The sequence below is a fragment of the Gadus morhua genome, chromosome 1 (genome assembly GCF_902167405.1).
Source record: "Gadus morhua chromosome 1, gadMor3.0, whole genome shotgun sequence".
In the NCBI taxonomy this organism is placed as follows: Eukaryota; Metazoa; Chordata; class Actinopteri; order Gadiformes; family Gadidae; genus Gadus; species Gadus morhua.
This window is the reverse complement of record NC_044048.1, coordinates 4982051-5006254: the sequence shown is the minus strand read 5'-3', so window position 1 is coordinate 5006254 and position 24204 is coordinate 4982051. Positions and strand designations below refer to the sequence as shown.

General features: G+C 44.6%; 2 protein-coding genes across 3 annotated transcripts in view; one reads left to right on the top strand and one right to left on the bottom strand.

Annotated features, from left to right (window-relative positions):
• camk1b (calcium/calmodulin-dependent protein kinase Ib) overlaps window positions 1-5332 on the top strand; it is a 35952-nt gene extending 30620 nt beyond the window's left edge. For both annotated transcript variants that reach the window (XM_030353548.1, XM_030353541.1), the window contains 4 exons: window positions 1-57; window positions 406-493; window positions 1048-1156; window positions 2584-5332. The exon at window positions 1-57 is cut by the window's left edge and continues 22 nt beyond it. In XM_030353548.1, the coding sequence (XP_030209408.1) occupies window positions 1-57; window positions 406-493; window positions 1048-1156; window positions 2584-2684 (355 nt within the window). In that variant the 3' untranslated portion in view covers window positions 2685-5332. The remainder of the gene's footprint in view (window positions 58-405; window positions 494-1047; window positions 1157-2583) is intronic.
• A 6048-nt stretch (window positions 5333-11380) lies between these two features.
• Window positions 11381-20338, bottom strand: ccdc3b (coiled-coil domain containing 3b). Its single transcript, XM_030363788.1, has 3 exons — window positions 19598-20338; window positions 16097-16271; window positions 11381-12709 (listed from the first exon to the last, which is right to left on the bottom strand). Exons 1-3 carry the CDS (start codon window positions 19954-19956, stop codon window positions 12416-12418), a joined length of 828 nt encoding a protein of 275 aa, XP_030219648.1. The 5' UTR covers window positions 19957-20338; the 3' UTR covers window positions 11381-12415.
• Between the last annotated feature and the right edge of the window lie 3866 nt (window positions 20339-24204).

Here is a 24204-nt window from a genome sequence, read left to right as displayed (position 1 = left end):
GATGGAGAAAGACCCAAAGACACGCTACACCTGTGAACAGGCCCTGCAGCACCCATGGTAGAGCACACCCACGCACACACACACACACACACACACACACACACACACACACACACACACACACACACACACACACACACACACACACACACAATCCCAAACACGCACACACATAGACCTTAACCCAGACCCAAACAGGCACACACACTCCCAAATCATCACACCGCACCAAACACACAGACACACGCGTCTGCACACACACACACACACAGACATACACAAAGACAGACCAAAACAATACATTGAGCACAGCTTCTTTCACACGAACACTAACACAAACCAGGCACCAGGCATGGGACTTTGCTATTAGTTTGAACTCTGTTGTGTCTGCTCTGTGTTGTGAAGGATTGCAGGCGACACGGCCCTGGACAAGAACATCCATGAGTCTGTCAGCGCGCAGATCAAAAAGAACTTCGCCAAGAGCAAGTGGAGGGTGAGGCGACATACCAGCAGTGCTACTCTCACTCCATGTGGAATGGATTCACTCTTTCCTGATATAGTTTTGGACCACAAGTCAAACAATAGAAGAGCCGTTTGGCTGTAGGGGGCAGCTAGACGACATTTGATTCACATTAGGAAATAAAGAAATGGAAACACTTGGAGAACCAACAATACGATACAAGGAACCGAGTGGGATTCCCATGATGCACGCAATAACAGAACCTCATGGAGACATGTACAGTACATCACATTACAACAGGGCTGGATCATAGCTTGGTGTACAACATTCAAAAGTTCAAAAGTAAAAACACTCTATCGCTCTACACACACACACATCACAAACAACATATTTTCACTTCACTATCTAGCCGCCCTCTTGCTCAACAGTAAGCATAACAATGGAGTGTAACACAAAGATGAGTGAGATCTGTGTGGTGCTCCAGGCGAGCACCACACAGACTTCAAAGGCAGTGGCTGGAAAGAAAATCCCTATTCCTCCTTCTACTAAGAGTCCTCCCTCATGACTTTGTCTCTGTGGTTGCGCAGCAAGCCTTCAACGCCACGGCGGTGGTGCGCCACATGCGTCGCCTGCAGCTGGGGACCAGCCTGGAGGGACCCAACCAGCCCAGCATGCTGCTGCCAGAAGAGCTCACAGGTACCGGTCACACAGCCCAGCACCGCCTGCTAGCGCCGCCTGCCTGCTAGCACCGCCTGGCGCTCTCTAGCAGAAGATACCTGAATGGTCTCACCGAGCGGACTCCAGATTGAGACAAGGGATCAACGAAGTCCAATCAGGGCTAATAAGGCCTTCGGTTTTATTTTGAAATATCCGTTTCAATCATGGCAGGGATTGAACCTCAGCCAACACTGGTATACTGTGAAAAAGTGGCTTTGAATGTTTAAATGAACACCCTATCAAGTGGCCACTGCAGAAATATACTTCCCCTTCTGAAATAAAATATCACCCCCTTACGAAAGCAACCACTCGCACAAATATATATTTCTCTGGGTGGAATAACTGCAATGAAACAGGGAACAAGGCCCAGACTTTGTGAGGTCTTCCCATAGAAAGTCTGTTCTAATTTAGTACGACTGCTGGGTCCAAGATTAACATGATGTACGAACTGGGTCGGGATCCAGAGTCGAACAGGCGGGAGAGGAACGTCATTTCTGTATATAGATGCTTGTTTTATTATTTTGAGTTGACTTTCTGCTGTACTTTGGCCTGTGCTTACAATGTCTTTAAGACGATCTTGAAAAGTGTCTTGCCAATAAAAGTGAACATGCCTTAACTTAACCTTAATATAATTGTATGTCCTCATAACTTATCTTACGTCCTCTCTCTTCCTCTCACCTCACCTCCACTTCCCCCCCTCTCCCCTCCTCTCCTCTCTCCTCCCCTCCTCTCCTCCCTCCTCTCCTCTCTCCTCCCTCCTATCTCCTCTCCTCCCTCTCATCTCCTCTCCCCCCTCTCCTCCTCTCCTATCCTCCCTCTCCTCTCCTCTCCTCTCCTCCTTTCCCCTCTCCTCTCCTCTCCCCTCCTCTCCTCTCCTCTCCTCTCCTCTCCTCTCCTCTCCTCTCCCCTCCCCTCCTCTCCTCTCCTCTCCTCTCCTCTCCTCTCCTCTCCCCTCTCCCTCTCCCCTCTCCTCCTCTCCTCTCCCCTCCTCTCCTCTCCTCTCCTCTCCTATCCCCTCCTCTCCTCTCCTCTCCTCTCCTCTCCTCTCCTCTCCTCTCCTCTCTCTCCTCTCCCCTCTACTCCTCTCCTCTCCTCCTCTCTCCTCCTCTCCTCTCCTCTCCCCCTCCTCTCCTCTCCTCTCCTCTCCTCTCCTCCTCTCCTCTCCTCTCCTCTCCCCTCCCCTCTCCTCTCCTCTCCTCTCCTCTCCTTTCCCCTCCTCTCTCTCTCTCCTCTCTCTCTCTCCTCTCCTATCCCCTCCTCTCCTCTCCTCTCCTCTCCTCTCCTCTCCTCTCCTCTCTCCTCTCCCTCTCCCCCTCCCTCCTCTCCTCTCCTCTCCTCTCCTTTCCCCTCTCCCTCTCCCCTCTCCCCCCTCCCCTCTCCTCTCCCCTCCTCTCCTCCTCCCCCAGAGTCCCAGTCGGAGGGCGGCTGCTGCCAGAGTTCAGAGGGTGCTGATGAGTCTGAGTCTCTGTCCCCCTCCTACCGCTGCCACACCACCAGCAGGGTCTGAGGGCCCACCCAGCCACCTGATCGACCCCAGTGACCCTCCTTTTTTACACCTGGGCGACCCCCGAGGCCTCTGCTTCTGCCCCACCACCCGTCGTAGGGTTGCTCGCCTGCAGGGGGGGGGGGGGGGGGGGGGGAAACGTAGGATGAGGCAAGGTTGATGAAAATAATTGTTGCTGGTCGTCGGGGGGTTGATAGTGAGGTCGACGATGAGGATGATGATTGTGATGATGCTGACGACGTTGCTTCAGGAGTCGACTTTCACTGACTGGATGATAGCAAAGGATCAGAGGATGGCTGGTTGGGGGGGAGAGGCAATGATGCTCCCCCAGCCCTGGTGTATCATGGGTTTTTGTGTTTTTTTCCGCAGTAGCAGGACAGAGCTTGTTTGAGTCAGTTTTATTGATTCAGCGCGCCGCTTATATTTCATGTTTATTTTTTCTTGACATAAATATATTTGTTTCATCCCCCTCCTTTCCTATTAAACCTTTGCATATGAGAGCATTAACACATTCTTATGAGCCCAGTGCATAAGTTTCTATCACAGTCGTGCGTCCCGTCTGCATTGAGACATATAGATATAGATATATATTGCAGTATTACATCCGAAAATGCGACTTCAGAAAAATATTAGATTTTATGAACAGACTATTATTTTTTTCTACGTGAGCAGGGATTGGCTGCACTTTGTGAACATCCAAAGGGTGGTCGTCTCCCATGAGGAGCAGCATGGTGGTCATTCACAGGGCTCCCCCTCCCTCCTTTATCTCTTTACTAACACACATGGGTCTCTCGTTGTCTACCGTGCCTTTAGGATAAACAAGTTGGCCAGATTCGTTTCACTGGTAGTTTCTAAACCATGCAGCTCTTCTTGCTGAATTTAGTCCTAACTTTTTTTTCATATATATATATATATACATAAGATACTTTTCTTTGTAACGACTAAGTGCAGGGACGTTATCCCCTCAAAACATTGTTGCATGGAGACCGTTGTAAATGGCGGCCATTGTTGTGGTTTCATGAGGTTTAGGGTTGAACCTATGTTTCCCCATGTTTCCACGTCTTGCTTCATTAGATAGAAAACAACAGAATACCAGAGGCTTCTTTTAAATAATCCACGTCCGAACTGAAGTCCCATGTTCTTAGAAATGTCCATTTCATTCACAACTCAAATCTCAGTGTTCACATACAGCGAGACACAACCATTCTGCAGTGTAAGCTAGTGTTTTACACTCACATTTCTGTGGCCCCACATTTTTTGTATTTTTTTTTTGTACTAATTGGTAAAATACAACTATCTCCAACCAAACTGCAGACTTAAAGATAATTTCTTAACACCCACCCTCTACAGTACCTGATCTGTTCTATAGTCAACCATGCCTCCTTCATCTAATGCCCAGAGAACACAGATATTTTTTTTTAAATGTAGATCCCATCGTGTCACAATATTATTCCATTTCTGTCTTCTCAGTGTGTGTGTGTGAGTGCATGTGTTTTTAATGGTGTGAGAGTGTGTATTTTTAGTGGTCTGTGTGTGATGGTACACTTGGTCTTATGTTAGGCATGCGCTGATGTCTCAAAAGTTGTAGCGGTCGTTGACTCATGCACTTAACATTTTATTATATCATCAACCACATGGATACAAAACAACCCAAACAAAAACATAATTATTCAGCAGTGCGTCTGTAAGCTTTTGAGAAAACTCCAAAGATGTCCTTTTTTTATTGATTATTGCGAGATACACTTGTGAATCAAGATGGTGGATTCTGAAGTTTAGTTTCAGTGCTGTAATGCATGTTGTGGAAGTGCTGCTTACGGCTGCTACGGTCTGCTCCTCTTCACCGGGAGGGACTGTGCTAGTTGCTTTGCAGCTGATTTGCAAATGTATTGAGGTGTTCAATAAGTTCAAAGTGCAATCTTTGGTGTGTGTGTGCGTGTGCACGCACATGCGTGTGCGTGTGTGTGATTGTATGTGTGTGCAGTACAAAAACCTGTCCCTTTGGATATGTTTACATTGTTAATTTATTTTTAAATACGATGAATTGCTCTATTTCTTGGACGCATGAAACATTAATCTACTAATCATGTAAAAAATGAATACCTACATTTTGCGCAACTACCCAATCAAACCAGGACCTTCCAACCTTGAAAGGGAAATGAGCATTTCTTTTTTCCACAGCCTGTTGACTCATGGCATGGCCAAAGGGAATTGGTGGTCAAAACGACCAAAGCCCTCATTTTGTAGGAGAACATCATAATTATATTGTTCCTAGCGGTTGTTTTCTTTTGCACGCAGCATAGTTCTTATGCTGAGGGGACCGGGCAGCTCTGGATATGAAACATGTTCAGGAACTCATCTCTCCTCCACTTTGACCGGGTTTTGCTTTTCTCTCTTACGAGCCGCTTTGTCTGAAGAGTACCTTTAGCTGTCAAAAGGTGAAGTTGTACGAATGAAGATATTTGTACTGTGATGACATTGCTATTTTTGTGAAGGCCGTCTATGGCCCCAGCTCAGACTGTATGGATCAATGACCATGTGGATTATGGGATATTGATGATGGCTCAGTAGCGAGACTCACAAAACGTTTGCTTGCAACCGATCTGTAAGTAAAGCATTGGTGAAGTGTATACATTAAATGTCATGTCTATGCATTGTGTGTCCGACTGATCTATCTCTCGAGCGCCATCCCGATACTGCTGTTACCTTACTGGGGTGACGATACACCTGGTAGGTCCTGTGCTCGGTGTCAGCTGACAGTGTACACATGATGATCACATTCCCCACATCCAGCTGCTGCCTAATCCTCTAGCTCAGGTTATGGTCTGATCTGGACAACTTTGCTTGTCTATCTTGCATGCTGGCTGCTGTTACGGCTGCCAGTCAAGTACATGCAGTCACCGCACATATCATATTTATAGAGATGACCATTGTTGAACAGCTCTACGTGGAATAGCTTCGCCTTATAATAGTTATAATTGAGTTGTGTTTAGCAGAAGCTTCTTTTAATCCAAAGCGAGTGCATGTGTAGTTGAACAATCAAAGTCTCAATATATAACTAATACTAGAGCTACTGCAAACCTGAAGTGCAGCTGGGCATGCAGCGATGCAAGGGTTCTTGAAGTGCTACTGATGAGTGTGTTCTTGTTGAAAGACACAACAACAACAGTACTATTGCACTGTTACACAAAACACTCAACAATTGGTTGAATACAAGAGAGAAGGACTTCCCGAGAGTCTTCTTCACCAGCAGTCCAGTTTCAAATTAGTTTTAACTTTGTATCTAATTAGCAGTAGTCGTAATAGAACATCTTCTAGAATAGACCAGGAAGGGATTTGTTACTTGGTGGGCCTCTCTCCCTCACTCTTCCTCCCTACTTCTCTCTCTCTCCCTCTCTCTCCCTCTCCCTCTCCCTCTCCCTCTCCCTCTCTCTCCCCCTCTCCCTCTCCCTCTCCCTCTCCCTCTCCCTCTCTCTCTCTCTCTCTCTCTCTCCCTCTCCCTCTCCCTCTGTGGTCAACCTCACCAGGGGTGCAGCGGACAGGGTAGAAATGATGTGGTCGACCGAGGGCCACGGGACACATCCAGCGTAACAGGGTGTGATTATAGGGTTCAGGGGCGGGAGGCGCTGGGGCTCCACGGAGCAGCAGGGACGTGGAGCCCTGGACCGGGGTGGAAACCATCCAGTGGGGGCTTGAGCCTCCCAGAACCTAAAGAACTTCACGGCAACATGTTGCTCACATTCATATCGCCACCACAAGGGAACGGAAATAAAAAGTATGTTTTAAGTATGTTTTCCTCTCAAAACGTGTGTTCAGGTTTTAGTTTAGACCCCCAGTGTAACATGTAAGACGGCGTTCCATCTTCGTGTGTTTGTGTACTTCTGAGGCGTAGCACGTTGAAGGAGTTGACAAACCCTTTGCTAGTTAAAAGCCACACAATGTTCTCTTGTGGGAAATGGCAAAGCAAGTTGATATCCTCAAAATCAACCACTTGACATGATGTAAAGATTGAACTGCCGCTGCCGGTCTGTCGTTTCCAGATAGGTCCCCAAGTTTACAGACTACAAAGGGTAGCCAAATAATGGCAATATATACCTGAATCTATCTGCATCGGTAGGAAGAAGAGTAATCCAAGGTTACCTTGTCCACGTATCAGACGGTTTCATGGGACTCGATAATGAAATACATCCAGCACATCGATAGGCCTTGTCCCATGCGTCCGTCACCATGAGCCTTCCTCTATGTGGATACTGTGGAGTCCGTCTCCCTTCAGGTCCATGCTGTCCAATTAGACCTATCAATCAGAGCTGGGGAAACAGAGAGCTCTCTGTGTATTTTCACATGTCACACTTTTTCTTCACACATCTGTGTTTGAAAAAGATTTATTAGTGGAAGAAGAAATACTTGCGTCCAGCTGTCACTCAATGTCCAGCACAACCTGACTCAATAAAATACAAAGATTAATATATTCCATGCCAAATATAGGATCATTAAAGGAATTATAGACGTCAACTTTCATAAAGATCTTGAGAAAATAAAATCTCGGAGACAGACTCGGTCCATCTCCTCCTCACTAAGATAAGATAAGAGGACTTTATTGATCCCAGAGGGCCGTTTCGGTTCGTGAAAATATCTGCAGCATATAAATGAGAGACGTTGCTTAACTGTCGTTCTGACAGGGAACACGTTAATCTGTCTTCCAGAAGTTATCATTCAGAGGGCTGGAGATCCAGGTCCATAACAGAGATGTGTTGTGTTCTATATTCACTGTATGTACTGCATTGTACTGTATCCACTGTATGTAATGCATTTAACTGTATTCACTCAAACAGATACAAAGAATGAATGAAACATGGATGAGGAAAAATCATTTTTGTATGTAAAAAGTTTAGGGAACAAAATACTGACTTATTATAGTTATTGATGACAGAATAGATTAAATATACATGGATTCATTGGGGTGCTTATATTAATTACTAATTTAAGCGTAGTGGTACTTCTAACCCAGGACTGGATGTACACATAATGCTTTTGTATATATAGTGCTTGTTTCTATTGATAAACCTCTTGGTATATAATCTGCTTCCCATGTAATGTGACAAGAGTTAAAAAAATCCTTGCACAGCAGTCCTCTTGGTCCTGTTCTACCTCCTATGGCCTCAACATTATGTCAATAAAATGAGGTCATGCAAAGCAAAGAACCTTTCTCTGTGTGTGCGTGTGCGTGTGTGTGTCTTGTCACCATGCATGGTGCCCCTTCCCCCATCCACCCTGGTTTGGCTCATGAAATACTTTAATCCCACACTCGCTGGAGGACTCGGGAACACTGGATATTTCCAATGGGAACAACCTCGCTCACTGATGATCTTTGTCTGTTTTTCCCTTTTTTGGTTCCAAGAAAATAGCTGGCAAAGGATTATCTGGCATTCAATAAAAAACAAACTCATTTTACATAGAGCGGGAAGCAATCTCTGTAATTTGAAAAATATGTGTATTGTGCATTATGTGTGTAATTATGTGTGTATGTACAGGTGTGCAAGTGTAGGTCTCTGTTTATCTGGATCACAGTGGTGTGTGTGTGTGTGTGTGTGTGTGTGTGTGTGTGTGTGTGTGTGTGTGTGTGTGTGTGTGTGTGTGTGTGTGTGTGTGTGTGTGTGTGTGTGTGTGTGCGTCAGTATGTTTTCATACTGCAGTCCTCTCACCATACGTCCGGCTCCACTGAGGCCACAGGTCCTACACCAGGCCTGTCCCTCCAGGGGACAGGCCTGAGGCCCTGTCCCCTGGAGGAGGAGAGGTCCCTGGCCCCTCTGGGCCTGAGGCCCTGTCCCCTGGCGGAGGAGTGGACCACTGAACATATCTCATCATTCCATTCCAGATACACAGCTGTCCTTCAAAATGTACGCAACGAAAAAAACACATCAATCAGACATTTGCATGTATATGTATGACTGCGTGTATGCGTGCTTGCGTGCGTGTGTGTGTATGTGTGTCTGCATGCGTGCAGTGTGTGTGTGTGTGTGTGTGTCTGTGGGCGTATGTGTGTGTGTGTGTGTGTGTGTGTGGGCGTGTATGGGTGGGTGTGTTTGTGGGTGTGTGGGCGCATGTGTGTGTGTGTTGAAGCATTAAAAAAAATTGTCTTGAAACAACATTTTTGTACAGTGAGTTGGATGTTCCATTCTCACCTATGCTTCATTTAAAATGTTAGTACATGTTGTACATGTTTTACACATGTACTGCATACGTTGTATGCAGTACATGTATGTGTAAGGAGACCCCAAACCTCTGAACAATCACTGCACTGCACTGTAAACATCCTGCATGGAAAACATGGCACCGCTAAATGCAGTCGGCTGCTGAGTGCAACCGACAGCGGGAAAAAACAACAAAATGCTGCAACTCTAATTGCAAACATATGTGATCATTTTTTTGCTGTTTTTCTCTTGGACACAACAAAGTTACTGAGAGAAACAACCATTTACTCAGACAGTCAGAAAGTCAGATTGTGGAAAACACAGTAGTAGCTTTCGCACAGTATCACACAGAGTTAGTTGGAGTGGCATAAGTAAAAAGACAGAACTGAATATCCCCTTATGAAACACTATCCCGATAAGACATTCACTCGCACTTATGCGATATAGATATTTTGAATCTAGACTTATGATCTAGAGTCACTGTCAGTGATTGCGAGCATCAGCATTGTTTTTTCTTGGAAATCCCAATTGCAAAAACACATTGCATGTAGTTTAATCAGCCACGGTGAGAACAACAGCAGCTGGCCCTGTTCAGTGCTAATTACAAAGCAGCCACCACTTTATTGGACCATATAAAGCAGAACTCTTGAACTTGACCCGCGCGCCCTGCAAACATGATGTATTTCCCCCTTTGAGGTCCGAGACCTCAACATACAGGCTGAGAGCAGGGTATGGTATTATGATCAGATGGGGGGGGGGGGGGGGGACTCATACGTCAAAATGATTGGAGCAGACACAGACTGGTGGAAAAGTAATCAGACGTGGCACCACGGCACATCTGGTCCGGCCCAGTGACACTTGAATACCTGTTCCGCCTCAGGAACGTGGTCAGAAATGTTTCATATTGAACTGGTTTGGTAGTTGGGAGTGGTGTTGGCAGTGGTGGGGGTGGCTGGGCTGATTCGCTGTATATGCTGCCTTGTAAATCTCTCACACCTCATTCTCACACTTCTTACATAATGTTCTTCACTGGTTCTGTATTGCAAGCATCCAATGCGCCGATGCCCTAGGTATTAGGAAACTATTTGCATAGTTCTGATAAGGAATTGAGGGATTGCAGACCAACATTTAATAATGCATATCTTACATTAATCCTAAAATAAAAATATTTATTTTTCCAAGCAGCCTGCTCTCCAACCGTATTTTGAAGAGGTTCAGCCATGCCAAGTGCCGTCTCAGATGCATGTCTCCATTGTACTTCTACACTACAGGATGACTAATTAAAAACACAGACAGCACTGCTCCCGGGCTTTGCTGAAAACGCTCTTTACTCTGAACATGCCACTAATTGCCAACAGATCACATATCTGAAGCGGGGTGGAAAAGCTGGTGCCTGATTCGTGGTACATTTGGCATTCTTCTTTCCCATGACTTTCAGCAGCAAGGAGCATTAACCTACAATCTGACAAATGACAGCATGGAGCTGCATGTGTGACACACGAGCCCAGAGGGATTGGTCAGGAGACGCAAGCAGCCATGTTGACATCCCTGTGATCATCATATAGCACGGCATTGGTGACCAATGCAATGTTAAAGGAACATGGAGCACAGAGGAGACCAATAAACCGAAGCTCCGACTAGCCCAGATCCCCTGGATGGGACCGTCACATCTGTTTAGCACATTTGTTTCGCGCCAAGGTTTACGTGAGCGAAGCATTGTGTGTATATCATCCTTGGCCACCTTCCCGAGATTTAGACAGATGGCTGCAGGCAAGTCTGATGAATACAACCTCAGTGGTAGGAATTGGTTGAAACACTTTCTATCCACACTCAAGACTTTTTTATGGACGTATAAACGTTGGTTATAAAGAAGCTTTGCAGACGATAAGAGATGGTTGTAATGTGTATGTTTTCCAAGGCCATTCTTCGTTTGCTATGGACCTCATCCTTTGCTCTTACTCCCTCGTTTATGATACATGGTAACACATGGAAGAACTTAGCCTGTGTTTTCTCATGGAGATTCTTTTGAGCTATAATTATGAATCAGAAATCAGCTGTACATGAATCCTCTGGCACCTCAGAGTCCTGTTATCTGAACACGTTAATCCTCAACTGATATGAACGATGGTGGCCGCCAGGCGGTCACTCGGCAGAAAGCTATAAGGCCAGACAGAGGTTGTGCCCCCTACTGTTCCACAATGTCCACTTCCTAAAATGGCTCTGATGGAATGACTAATTAGGTGAAGGAAGTAAGATACATTTTCTTAGTTGCTTTGATTCAATAGATTCAATTGATCTAATTTCAAAGGTGCCATTATTTATAGCATAGCGGCACCTTGGAAATCACCTTAGAAATTAAATTGTTGTGTAATTTATATTAATTTATACAAACTAACACATTAGCCATCTCAAAAGCCAACAAGATGTTTTTTTCAGTAATTATATTTGCATCCAAATAATAATAAAGAAATTATAAAGAAACAATTTTGACTAATCAAACAATGGACAGTATTGTATTTGAGTGCTCAGCACCATATTTTAATGACAAAAAAATATCATTCAATCAATCCAACTTTTAAAAAAAAGAACACTGAGTAACCTCAACAAGTGAAACAATTTCCTGGACTTTTGTATGCACTATGTACAGTAACTGGCACAACAAGGCCAGTGTGGATAGAAGGTCAACTGTAACTCCAGAAAGGATTACATATGAACGTATGCTGATGAACATCGTTGTCCCCTCACATACTTTGAACAAATCATAACCACTGTAAATTAAATAGTAATGGGTTCAATTAATTATGGTTAAACTATAGGGAGCATGAGAACATTACTGGACCATAAAAGGACTCTGTTGTGATTGAACCTGGTCCCTGATACACCTCACCTCACCATCATGTATGGTTTCTCGTGATGCAGAGTGGCACATCCAGATAACAACCTTAATAAAACCCTGGATGGACCCTTCTGCTACACACAACGCCCGCCATTACCACAATGCATCACATTTTCAGAAAAAAGAAGTGTGGATTTTGATCCTGCAAATCAAACATATAGTAATTTTGTATAAATGCTAGCACAACATAACATACATGTGTCCAGCACAGAAAAAATAAAAAAATGATATTCCAATAAGGACATCCAAATCCTTCAACGAATCCATCAGCCTAGAGCTCCTTCTTTGAAATCCCACCATGGCTCAATCCTTCGAGAAATGTTTAAGTATTTTGGTTTGTTTATAACGTGTATAATGACATAAGATCAAATTTTGCTTCAGTTAATCCTACTATGAAATGATATGAATGTAAGCATCAGCAACAAAAGTATAAGAATATAAAAGTAGTGCACTGGAGGACCAATCAGAGGCTCACACAGTCCAAACCAATGGCAGGACCTTATTCATCTTACTGAATGCACGGACATTGCTCAGCCTTATATTACATAACAAACAGTCCTAAATGTCCCTCCTAGGTGTCTAAGATGCTCTTTGAAAGACACAGCCGGGGTTGATAAAAAACAGCGATAACACAGAGTGTGTGTGGTACTTTAGTCCCTTAAGGTCTTGGTGAGGCCCTTCTTGAGCCGGGGGGTCCCCTGGTCCTGGCGGGTGTCCTGGTCTGGGTGGGCCTGAGGGTGTGCCTGGTAGAGCTGCTTGAGGCTGTGGGTCTGCTGTTCCTTGACGGTGGTCTCTTGCCTGGCCTGCCGCAGCAGTCGCTTCAGGGTCTTCACCTTCTCCCTCAGGTGTCCGTTGGCCTTCTCCAGGGTCCTCACCTTCACCGAGAGGGTCCTCACCTCCTCCTCTTCCTCAAACAGGGCCTTCTGCACTGCCGAGCAGAGCAGCTGCCCAGAAGAAAGAGCCATTACTTATGATTGGCCAATGATTCATGCAGATGGTTCAGTGTAAGGGGCCAATTGGGCCAATGTAAATATTGAATTAAAGGCCGTGTTGCATGGTTAATTTTCCAACGAATTTGCACAATTTGCTTGTTGGTAATAAACTTTTAAACTGTTATCCATTGTATTTGATGTTGTTGGGTATCACAAAACGGAATGTAATACAAAAAGATAAGTACTATTTTAGCGGTTTGTAATTGATTCTCATTTCCCCCTCAATGCATTGCATTACGTCACGTTGGGGAGACGACAGACCGAAGTCCGCCTTGAGACCCTTGAGACGCGTAAAGAGAAACTAGTAAGAGAGTGTTCAGCAGATTATACAGATAAATACAAAGATTTATAGATTGCCTAGATAGATAGACAGACAGACAGACAGACAGACAGACAGACAGACAGACAGACAGACAGACAGACAGACAGACAGACAGACAGACAGACAGACAGACAGACAGACAGATAGACAGATAGAGAGGCAGACAGCCAGATAGCTAGATAGCTAAATATATAGAAATATATAAAAAATGTTACAATTTGTAGTCAATTTATATAGTCAATTTATTTAAGCTCTCAACAGCATAAGCATACAGAGATTTACACAGTTCAAAGCCAGTCTGCATGAACTTTATGAAAACTGGATGGCAGGGGATGCGGAAAAGTAATACACCGCAGGAGGGGAACATGAGAGCCCCAGCTCGTCACATACTAGTAGCCTGGGTGCTCAAAGAGTGGAACAAGCTGGATACGGAGCAGGTGAAAAACTCCTTCAAGGTGTGTGCGTGCGTTGCGTGCGTGCCACTCTCTTCAAACCTGCCCAAGAGTTCAATGTCGTCATGGCTGTTACGTCTTTCTGACCAACCGCAGTACAAGGCCCACCTGGGCTATACCACTTGGGGAGGGGCTGCTCAGTTACGTCAGCCATCATGCATGTTATTTGTGGTTCATGCCACCTCTTCCTCATTCCAGTTAGATGCCATAGTTCTAGTACTAGGCTGAGGCTACCTTCCACCACGTCTCCCCAACGTGACGTCACCGCCGAATTGCGTTAAAAGAACTGGATGCATCCTTGGTAGTAACCAAAAACTGTAATCCAAAAACGACAAAACTGGACTTTAACACCATTTTCGGAGACATTTTTTAATGATACACATATCTTGAGTGCTTCATTTACCCTCGAAATCGACAGTGGTGGCTAACCTGCAACACAGCCTTTGTCTTAGGTTATATGAAGTGAATGCTGGTACAACCTGTTGACCCTTTTGATTTTCATTAATCATGCAAAAGCTTGTTCATTAATCATCAGCAAGGATGACATATACTGGCATATGCCAGATCACTATACAAACACTGACGGAGTGTTATTTTGGGCTGACGACCAATCATAACAGCCCAAACCTAACCCTATTTCCCATGCTAGGAACAACTGAATCTGATATGATCCTTTTTCTCACTTTCGCTACAACATCGAAGCCAATCTGAGGTTAAAGGCAAGAGTCAGTACATACATACACAACTCAACCCAAGTCAAACTCAATTCCAATATTGATTTCCTAGTTTAAAATAGTGCAGCATGTATTGGTGCACATGAAAGAAAGAAGACATTTCTTCTATTCTACATTTCTTGCCAGAGTCTACAATAAGTTGGTGCCCGGCTCTCCTCTGTAGAAAAGGCCAGGTGGTTCTCAATGCATGGCCGCCTCTCAGATGGGTGTAGATTTCCTTTTCCGATCCCAGTACTGCCACATGGGTCAGATAGAATCACGGCAGAACATTTGACTCGTATAACTGTGGGATAGGGTTTGAGGAAATGTAAAATATGTGCTGCCGGCCGCCTTCCCATATCGCTGATTAGTATCAGTTATTTTTCTTTTCTACCACGCTTTATCATACTTCCTATTACTTATGCCACACGGACCTCTGAAACTGAGCAATCTCTGACCTATACGGCACAATAAGGCACTATAAAGAATATAAAGTCTTACCTCTGTGGAAGTGATCATACATCACCCATGAGGCAAGCTATTTCCCAAAGGAGAATGCCTGTTTGTTAGCACGAATCCCGCTACAGAAAGCTGGGTGTTCTTCGGTCACAGGTTTGAATTTCATTCAAGGAGTCAATCTACAGATGGTTTCAATCCCTGTCTACCCTGATGTATTTTTCCGTCTAAGCTCCTGTGTGGACAAATACTTGGATAATTGGCCTTGGGAAAGCCCAGAGACGAAGCTTGAGATGCTGTGAGGAAATACAGCATTGACCTGCCTATTCTGTGGTTACTGCAACACTGGAAAGCAGCAATCTAAATGAAGCAAAGCATTACCAATACTTTTGTTGGAATGGAAGGCTTACCTGGTATTAATGTTCTAAAACTAAACTTAACTTCAACAACTCATCATGAAGGCAAGGATAGAATTGTAGGAATAGGATTAACCAGGGGATGTTGTACCAGACAACCCTAATTATTTTCCATTCCTATTCATGTCTATAATCCATAATCAATCCCAAATGCCATAAAGAAATCAAGGACATTTTGGAAAACCTGTGCATCCTTTGCAGGATGGTGAACCAATTTCTGGTTCATAAGGGACTTCATAAGAGGAGGCAGATGTTTCTCTGCACTACAACTGTTCACCAGAGTCTGGTAACTCTTAATCTGTACAGCATGCCAGCCATTACAAAACGCTGAGCATGAGAAGATCCAAATATGTTCACTGCATGCATCATAATTATTGACAGTTGTTATAAGATGGCTGATAAGATGCTGCTGTACTGTTGCCATAACGTTGTGTTGAATTGTTTGTTGCTGTTGGGAGTTCTTTTTTACTGAGCCAAAAGAGAAAAATAAAAGTGTTTGTAAGGAACAAGCTTTTAAGGCATGTTTCTCTTCAGCAGAGCTGGTGGTTGATTCTCACCACAGCACAGGCAGGTTTCACCAACTTAATACTCATGCATTGGACGCTGCATGAGGCGATCACGCAAAGGTTGATGTCAAGTCTATTATCCGTTCTTGCGTAGAGGAAGTAAAAACAAACGTGTTTTTCTTTAGTTCAGGAGAACCCTAAGCATGACATGAACCAGCTGTCTGGGTCAGCCCAGACGGCTCTGAGTGTAATCAGAGTCCCCGGTAGAGGGGTCATTAATGGAAAACTGAGCCACAATTTTGTCATCTTTTCCAAGAGAGATCCTGATTTATTTTCTCTTCCAAATAATCAGCGACATAGAAGGAAGGCAGAGCAGGGAAGACGGAGCGATGTCAATGCCGAGATAGTGCTACTAAATCCTCTGAATGTGAAACTCAATACTTTAGCGGTTCAGACGACCATTGTGCTTCTCACCCTGCTGTCCTCCTGAGCCTCCCACTCGGGGCTGTAGGTGTGGACCTGCGTCCCGGCCGTGCAGTTGGAGAACTGGAAGAGGCTGGAGAACATGTGGTGGCTCTCGGCCGTGTCGGGGAAGATGGGGTCCTGGAAGTTGACCCCATGGGGAAGGATGCTGTAGTTCTCATCCATCCTGGGGGGGAATCGGCAGGTAGTTATGGAGGTGGTTGGATTGCAAGTGATTGCATAGATACGTGCATACAATTCATGCACAGAGTAACACCCAGTGCATGTGAGAAACATACAGTACGTTAATAAGAACTGAGTAGTAGTAAAAGTTTGGATGGAAGCAGGAACACCATTCCATGCATGAATCATTATTAACTGGTTCTGCCTCTAGAGGCCCATTCGGTGTCGTTCGACAATGTGTTGAAATCATTGCACAAATGTGTGTATTTCTTCAAATATGACCTCTCCATATATTTGTGTAACAGTGCACAACGTATCTGGAATTTCAGTGTGTGGATTCAAATGATGCCTTTTTTGGATTATTTTCCTTAAAAATAAGATTCAGTCAAGAGTAAGATAAAAAGAGTGTCATTTGTTTGTTGGGGGCATTTATCTAGGTGAAGGTTAACACAACAAGTTTAAGCAAAGTAAGCAATGCAAAGCAGGTAGTGTGATAATACTCCTTACCAAACATTTAAAACAAACGTATAGCCAATTTAAGTTTTTATTTAGAAGATTAATACCCATTGGATGAGGGTAAGGCAGAGACCTTCATGTGAATAGGCTCTGCCTGGTACATATCTTCTCCTCCCCTATGGAGGGAGTAGGAGAGGAAGTCTGAGAAGCAGCATGGCTCCGATCCATCTGGATCCCATCTAGGGTCCCTTGTGGGACATCAAAAGCTTGACTAACCCTGTCCAGTCCATCATCACTCTGGGACTCTCAAGCCTGGGTGTGTGTATGAGTGTGTGTGGGTGTACATGTGTGTGTCTGTGTGTTTGCATTTGAATCTGTGCGTAGTACGTGTGTGTAAATGAATGCAGGGCGCACGTGTGTTTGAGCACACACAGGCTGAGTGTTTGTATACTTGATTTACTATACTTGAAATATACAAACACACCTTCCTATGTTTTCCATGTTTGTATAATCCTTAATTGTTTTGTTTTGGCTTGTGGGGCTTCTCATAATACAAATCAAATTTCTAGACCTCGCAACTCAGATAAGCTATGACTTCATTGTGTTGAAAGTTGTGCATCACGAAGGGGTGCAGTGTGATCTTTATTGGTTATAACAAGTCTCATGAACTCCTCCAACAGCATCTCACACACAAGACTACATGAACCCAACAATCATGGTATACTCCCCCAACACAAATGTAGCACACAATCTCCCATTATCCAACAGAGAAAATGGTAACCCTTTTATAAAATACAGAAACCACTTGTGGCATTTTGAAAATATCTCCACGCCACATTCATAAACACTTGAGGTATTTTTAACTCCTTTAAATGAAAGCTGATGTTTTTCTTTCTAGCTGGCCTGACCTCCTGACACTGGTCTTAATCTCAAGGGAGTAAATTACAGACTAGGAAGAACGACTGAGTACACGTCTCCTTCCCGGTCCACTGGGAGACCCCAACATGTATTTTTCTCCGTGCTTCAGTCTGACCAGCACTGGCACAGGGCTCTTTATCAGTGATTGATTGGGGAGGGTTATTTTGGTCTGGGAAGATGTTTTTGGGGATATTTTATCGCAGGAAATGGAACTCACTGGAGATTACAGAGAAAATGAATAAACTCTTGCTTTTTGATCCAAGGCCTTATTCTCAGTGTTGCAAATGAAAACAATAAAACACTCAAAGTGTAGGATTTATTTTTTATTTTTCAGATTTATCAGTGTTTTTTCTTTTGACTCAGTTGGACTTTGTCTTGCTGACTGAAAACAAATAGTCAAAAAAGATTGCACGTTTGCATGGACTCGTTGATTTAAGTTGACCCTGCCTCCGAGATTCATCCCGTTGCTTGCTGTTGAGTTTGCACTGTCTGTCCTAAATGACCGTAGTACACTGTAACAACAGTGAAGATAAATCTCATGGAGAAGCTGGCGTACCAAGGATGCATACAGGCTTACTTTGTAAACATTAGGGGTCAAACCCACAAGACTTTTGGCTGGGACTTAAACTCCTTGGAACCCTACACCACCCCCTTTCAAAGTGAGGTCATCACACCATACCTAGCATGGTACTCTTACTCATAAAACCATGACCGAAAACCTCTCGCTGACGTCCTTCATCATTCACACTGTGAATTGTGAATACGTGTCTGTCTGAGAATTCACTGCATCCTCCAAATGTTCCTGGCCATTTTTCAGGCCCCATTATGGAATTGAAAGAGGACCTCCGTGGTGAAGGTGGCGTCTGAATGCCTTTGCAACCCTGAGCCTTTATTGTAGGGTTACCCAGCCGACCGGCTGACACATGAGTTCTATGGGTCCTGATGAGTTTGTAGCAGAGGACTCAGGACGCTGACGCATGTAAGAGGGAGGAGGAGGCCATCATATCAAAAGCCATTATCAGGCTAACACTGGAGTTCAGACTCCTTCAGCTCCACATCCAATCTGCCTTGCTCTGTTATCCTGCAGGCTGGGACGCAGCCCGGGCGAGGTCCTATGGAAAGAGCTTGGTCCACAAGAACAAATGCATATTGAAACAAAAATATGCCTTTGTGTTTGTGTCATAACCACGATCCCTTGTCTCCCGGGTACCAAATCGACCAAAGATTAAACGATACAGATGTGCTGAGGAGTTCACAAATTCTATATTAGTGGATAGGCTATAGTGTGAGAGAAGGTCACAGTTTATAAGAACCCTTTAATCCCTCATCACTGCTATTGCAATCATCAAAACGCTTTCTCTTCTCCAAATGGGGTTCATGTTATTTAGGGTTAGGCCTATACAATTCTACCACAGGACACACACGCACACGCACACACACACACACACACACACACACACACACACACACACACACACACACACACACACACACACACACACACACGCATTGAAAAACATGGCCAAATAAATTCGCTACCCAAATATTCAACATTCATGGCAGCCAGATGTTTAGTTACATGAAGTAGGGCAGGGCAAACAATCGGACATGATGAAAATATATCGACCAAGGTGTTTCAGCAGTAGACATATCAGCATGATGGAAATCAATCAACAAGGTGTTTCAGCAGTAGACATTTAGTTTGACGAAAAGTTTGGGTCAGCAACACTCTGACTCAGAATTGTACCCAGCATTGCACATTCCACATGAAGGCCTGTTCATTTACCAATAGGATGAGGTTGAAACCCTTACGTTGATCAGATTCATGCATGTATTTATCATCCTGGGGGTAGCCTCAAGAAACACATGTACTACAATATACAAGTATATTTCAACATTTCAATATTCAAAATGTGGCGATCAAATGCAGGGCAAAGCTTGTCGGGTTTGTTTTACCTTAGGAAGAAATAATAGGAGTTGTTCTCTGTGACACTGTAGGTGAAGCATTGGAAGTAGCCCAGCCCGGTGATGTTGAGCCGGGACCCGGCGGGGATCTCCAGCATGCTACCCCAGGCCTGGTCGCAGAGCAGCTCCACCTCGGCGGTGTAAAACAGATCCGGGTCGTGCCTCCAGGGAAGAGAGTTGTACACGCTGTACGACTCCTGGTGCAGCGCGAGCACCTTGGCGAACACGATGATCTCCGCGAGTTCAGCGCGGCACGCCTCGGTCTGGGGTCTCCAGTCCCCGGCCAGCTGACACCCAAGGCCCACCTCCACATGCACCACTGCTAAGATAAACGTTACAATTATCCACATCTTCAGTGATCATTTAACTTTAACACACTAAGGAAAGTCTCCTACACGGTTGGGGATGATGCGTTAAGGTGCTGCAACCGTCCGGCGACCCGCGGGGTTTCTATCTAATAGCGCTGATTAAATAGAAGAAAAAATTGAAATGAATGTGAACAGAAACACAACGGGATGTAAAACGGGTCCCTTTGTCTTCCTCCAGTCCACTTTAACGCTAAAAAAAAAATTAGTCTGATTACACTAACCAGCATCTAATCAGCCCCTCGCGTATCCGACACATTTTCATATTTGTGATTCTAGCGCAGCAGCCCGAGCTAAAGTTTCCCCAAACACCGCTGTGCTATCAGGGAGCATTTAGATGAGGACTGAAATGAGTCACCCTGATCCCTTTAGAAAGTAAAATACATGATACTGATTTGGATTAGCAATTAAAAATGAGGGCATTTGACGCCCCCTCGTGGCACTAAAATATATTCACACACACACACAAACCCACGGACGCACACACACACACACACACACACACACACACACACACACACACACACACACACACACACACACACACACACACACACACACACACACACACACACACACACAGACAGACAGACAGACAGACAGACAGACAGACAGACAGACAGACAGACAGACAGACAGACAGACAGACAGACAGACAGACACACCATCAACTCAGGGCCCATCGCAGCAAGGTCCATCCTGCAGGTCCCTGAGCAGATGAGGGAAAGAGTAAAGGTGCCAGACAGTACCCCTGTTTGAAAGGGTAGAATGCAGAGGTGAGTGTTTGTTAGCCAGTATGTGCTGGTAGTTATCTGTATTGATATAGATCATTTAAGTCTTAAGACTAGACTTTGATGAAACGATTCAGAAGTTCCCCAAGGATACCTTATAGTTCAGTGAATCACAGTATTTAATACTTTTTTATAATGACGTCAAGTTTACTTCACAAGCAATGTGCTTTGCACTTGGGGACATATCAAATAGTAGTGCTGTCGAGGACAAGCAGGCTCACTGGGTAAGCCCAACATGTTCCCATAATTCAGCTGTGCTATCAGGTAGCATGAAATGAGTTGGAAATCACTCGTCTTTCAAACCTTAACGGTCCCATGGCATGCTACTTTATGGATGCTTATATATAGGTGTTAGTTGGCCCTTAATACAGTATTTGTAGATGTTCAAGAAATTCAGCCTTGGTGCAGAATTACAGCCACTACGAGCCAGTCCCACAATGAGCTTTCCACAAACCCGCCGTTTTTTAAAGGCGGGTCAAGGTGGGGGTTGGGGGTGTGGCTCTGAGCAGCTTGCCGCCAGGGTACCATGCGCTCATGTTTACAGTGGATGTATTGCAATGGCGAGGTGCAGACATCCTTTGGCCGTGTTCTGTAAATATTCTAGAATAGTCTGGGTGCTCCGGCGGGAGTCATGGAGCTCTACATCTAAATAATATCATATTATGCATAGATATCTATGTCATATAATATATATTATCACGGCCAAAAGCTGTGTGCGACTCCAGACGATATTATGAATCACAATCGACTGCGTCGGGTTCTCAGACATCTCTGGTTCTTCCACTTTCACATTAATCTGAAGTAGACTGAACCGCGACATGGAGGAGAAAGGGATTGTTGCCCGCGATTGTCTCCCGCCGGAGCCTCGCTGCCCGCACCGAGGCAGTGGTGCCCCGGCAGCGGGCAGCGGGGCTCCGGCGGGAGACAATCGCGGTCAACAATCCCTTTCTCCACCATGTCGCGGTGCAAGTACTTCAGGGAGTCAAAGCCATAGTTCCTTTCCCCCAATTCCTTCTCAACCATGGCTGAGATAACCCCCACTACGAGTCTCGTTGTGGAATTACCAGAGACGTCAGAGAACCCGACTTGTTATGCGCAATAACACCAACAGCAGAACGGTTATCCCAATAACCAAGAAGTGTACAACAGTCATAGCTCATTGTCTCATTGGCGGGCCAAATTCTCTGGGCGGGCAAAGCAGAGAAGGGGAGGTAACCTGGCACCTTATGACGACATAAGGGGCCAAATTCGAAATTGGAGCGCCTGAGCTTTCATTTTTCAAAGGCGGAGAAGGATACCTAGTGCTTGTTTTACACCTAACGCCTTTTCTAGCTACTGGGGTACCATAGGCAAGCTAGGGGAACTCATATCAATGTTAGAAAATATCATAAAGTGAAATGTTCATGCCATGGGACCTTTAAAAACCTGTTTGGATCAACCATTAAAACTACCTTTGGCGCCCCCAAGCGGCACCACGACATTCTTGCATGTGTGGTCAATTTGACAATGAATGCAATGCAACTGCACTGACTGTATCATACAGTCAGTGCAGGGGCACTGCATTCACTGTATATAGTGAAATATACACTGTAATACAGTCAAATGATGTGTTGACATGACTATACTGTTTCTATATTGTCATAATGCCTGCAGAAGTGAGCAGGTGGTTTTCAGTGGGACAACGGCCTTGAGGAGCTGCTGTCCAGAGTGACTGCAGCTGAAGAGAGAGAGCGCGGCAGATTGCACTCATGGAACTGACCGTGGGTCAGTTCCATCAGAAAACTCACCCATCAGAAAACTCACCCGTCAGAAGAAGGGTGAGTTTTCTATTCAGTAGATAATTAACTAAAACATTCAATGTATAAATCTGAGTATGTGCAGATGCCTCTAACACTGTTAATCTATAATTGTTTTGAAGATGTTATAATAACCTACGGCAACTATCTTAAGACTTGATGAAAAGAAGGACAATGGTTTAGAAAACCTAAAGGGTTTGAGAGGCAGTGATCAATGTGAGCCCACAATGAGGTGCTTAAAGGAGAAATCCGGTGTAAAATGGATCTGGGATATGTTTAACATGATAACGAGTTTGGATGTTTGTTTGGGAGCAAAAAAGCGCATGTAGTTGGCATTCTTAAGTTGGCTGTTTTTAGCCAATTCAATCAAAACGCTATAAACTTGGAACGATGGGGGCATGTGTTAAGGTATAATCTAAATCGCTATTTTCAACCACTAAAAAGGCTAGAAGTAGCCGACACTTCTTTTGTACTATAATAAGGGTCTTTACATATAAAACGAGGCATTGATAACTTTGTAAGTGTACAGATTGTTTATTAAAAAGGACATTTTATACACAGTAGTTCACCCGTCGTGTCTTTAAGGCTCGATAGGTTGATTGACGAACACAGAGATTGTGACATCCGTGAACCACACGCAAGCTCTGTGTTCACCAATGAACTTATCAGCTCCGCCGTCATCGCATTGACTTCCATTGTTTGCTGGAAATAGCTTTTAGGAAGAAAAAAATCTCGCCTACCGCTATTTCCCTCCCGGAGCTCCCGGAACTTTGGCCTTGAATTTCTGCAGTCCATATTGAAACGCGACATGGAGGAGAAAGGGATTGCCCTCCGTGAGCTGAGCGGCCGGGCTGCCGCCGAGCTCCCCCCGCCGGAGCTGCTCATCCGCTGGTCCACAAATAGCTATGCTCTGATTGGAGGGGGGTGGGGAAGTGGGAGGTAATATTCAAAATGTACCCCCTTCCTCAAAAAGTAATGTACAGACTTTTTTCAAAGATTGTATGCGTGTGGGAGCACCAGAGACCCAAAACAACACCCCCAATCCCAGGAAAAGTTGCGTTTTCATAATATGTCCCCTTTAATCTTATCTTAAAAGTATAAAATATTTGAAAAAAACAGAAAAGAAGCGCGATTCCAAGCTCATGAACATTTAAAAATTGAAATTGAGTCTCTAGGTAAAAAATTTAGGAAGGAGATAGGTCCCAAGGTTTGTAGAGAATAAGAAAGAAAGAAAGAAAGAAAGAAAGAAAGAAAGAAAGAAAGAAAGAAAGAAAGAAAGAAAGGAAGAAAAAACTTAAGAAGAACAATAGTTGAGCGCTGCATACAGCACTCACCTAATAAAACTTAAAAAGAACAATAGTTGAACGCTGCATGCTCGCAACCAAACCTGGTCAGGAGCAGCTTTTCAGCGAGTCTACCCGGAGATCGGCTACTTATATCGGCGTGCGCAGCTTCCTAGCCCCTCCTCCGATAATGGCGTCACCATTTGTGGGTGTTCCCATGGACCTCGACGCACTTATCGTACAGGCGTCTCTCCGGAGACAGAGGGTTTTTCGGGACAGTACCGATCCCTTGGCATTGTCTGACGATATTCTTTATGAGAGATACAGATTCGGCATTTATTTAAGGCATTTATTTAATGGTCA

Coding starts and splice junctions, on each gene's coding strand:
- ccdc3b (XM_030363788.1), bottom strand. CDS start 19,956: ATGTGGATAATTGTAACGTTTATCTTAGCAGTGGTGCATGTGGAGGTG. Junction 16,272..19,597: donor TCCTATTATTTCTTCCTAAG/GTAAAACAAACC, acceptor ATTCCCCCCCAG/GATGGATGAGAACTACAGCA. Junction 12,710..16,096: donor AGGCTCAGGAGGACAGCAGG/GTGAGAAGCACA, acceptor TCTTCTGGGCAG/CTGCTCTGCTCGGCAGTGCA.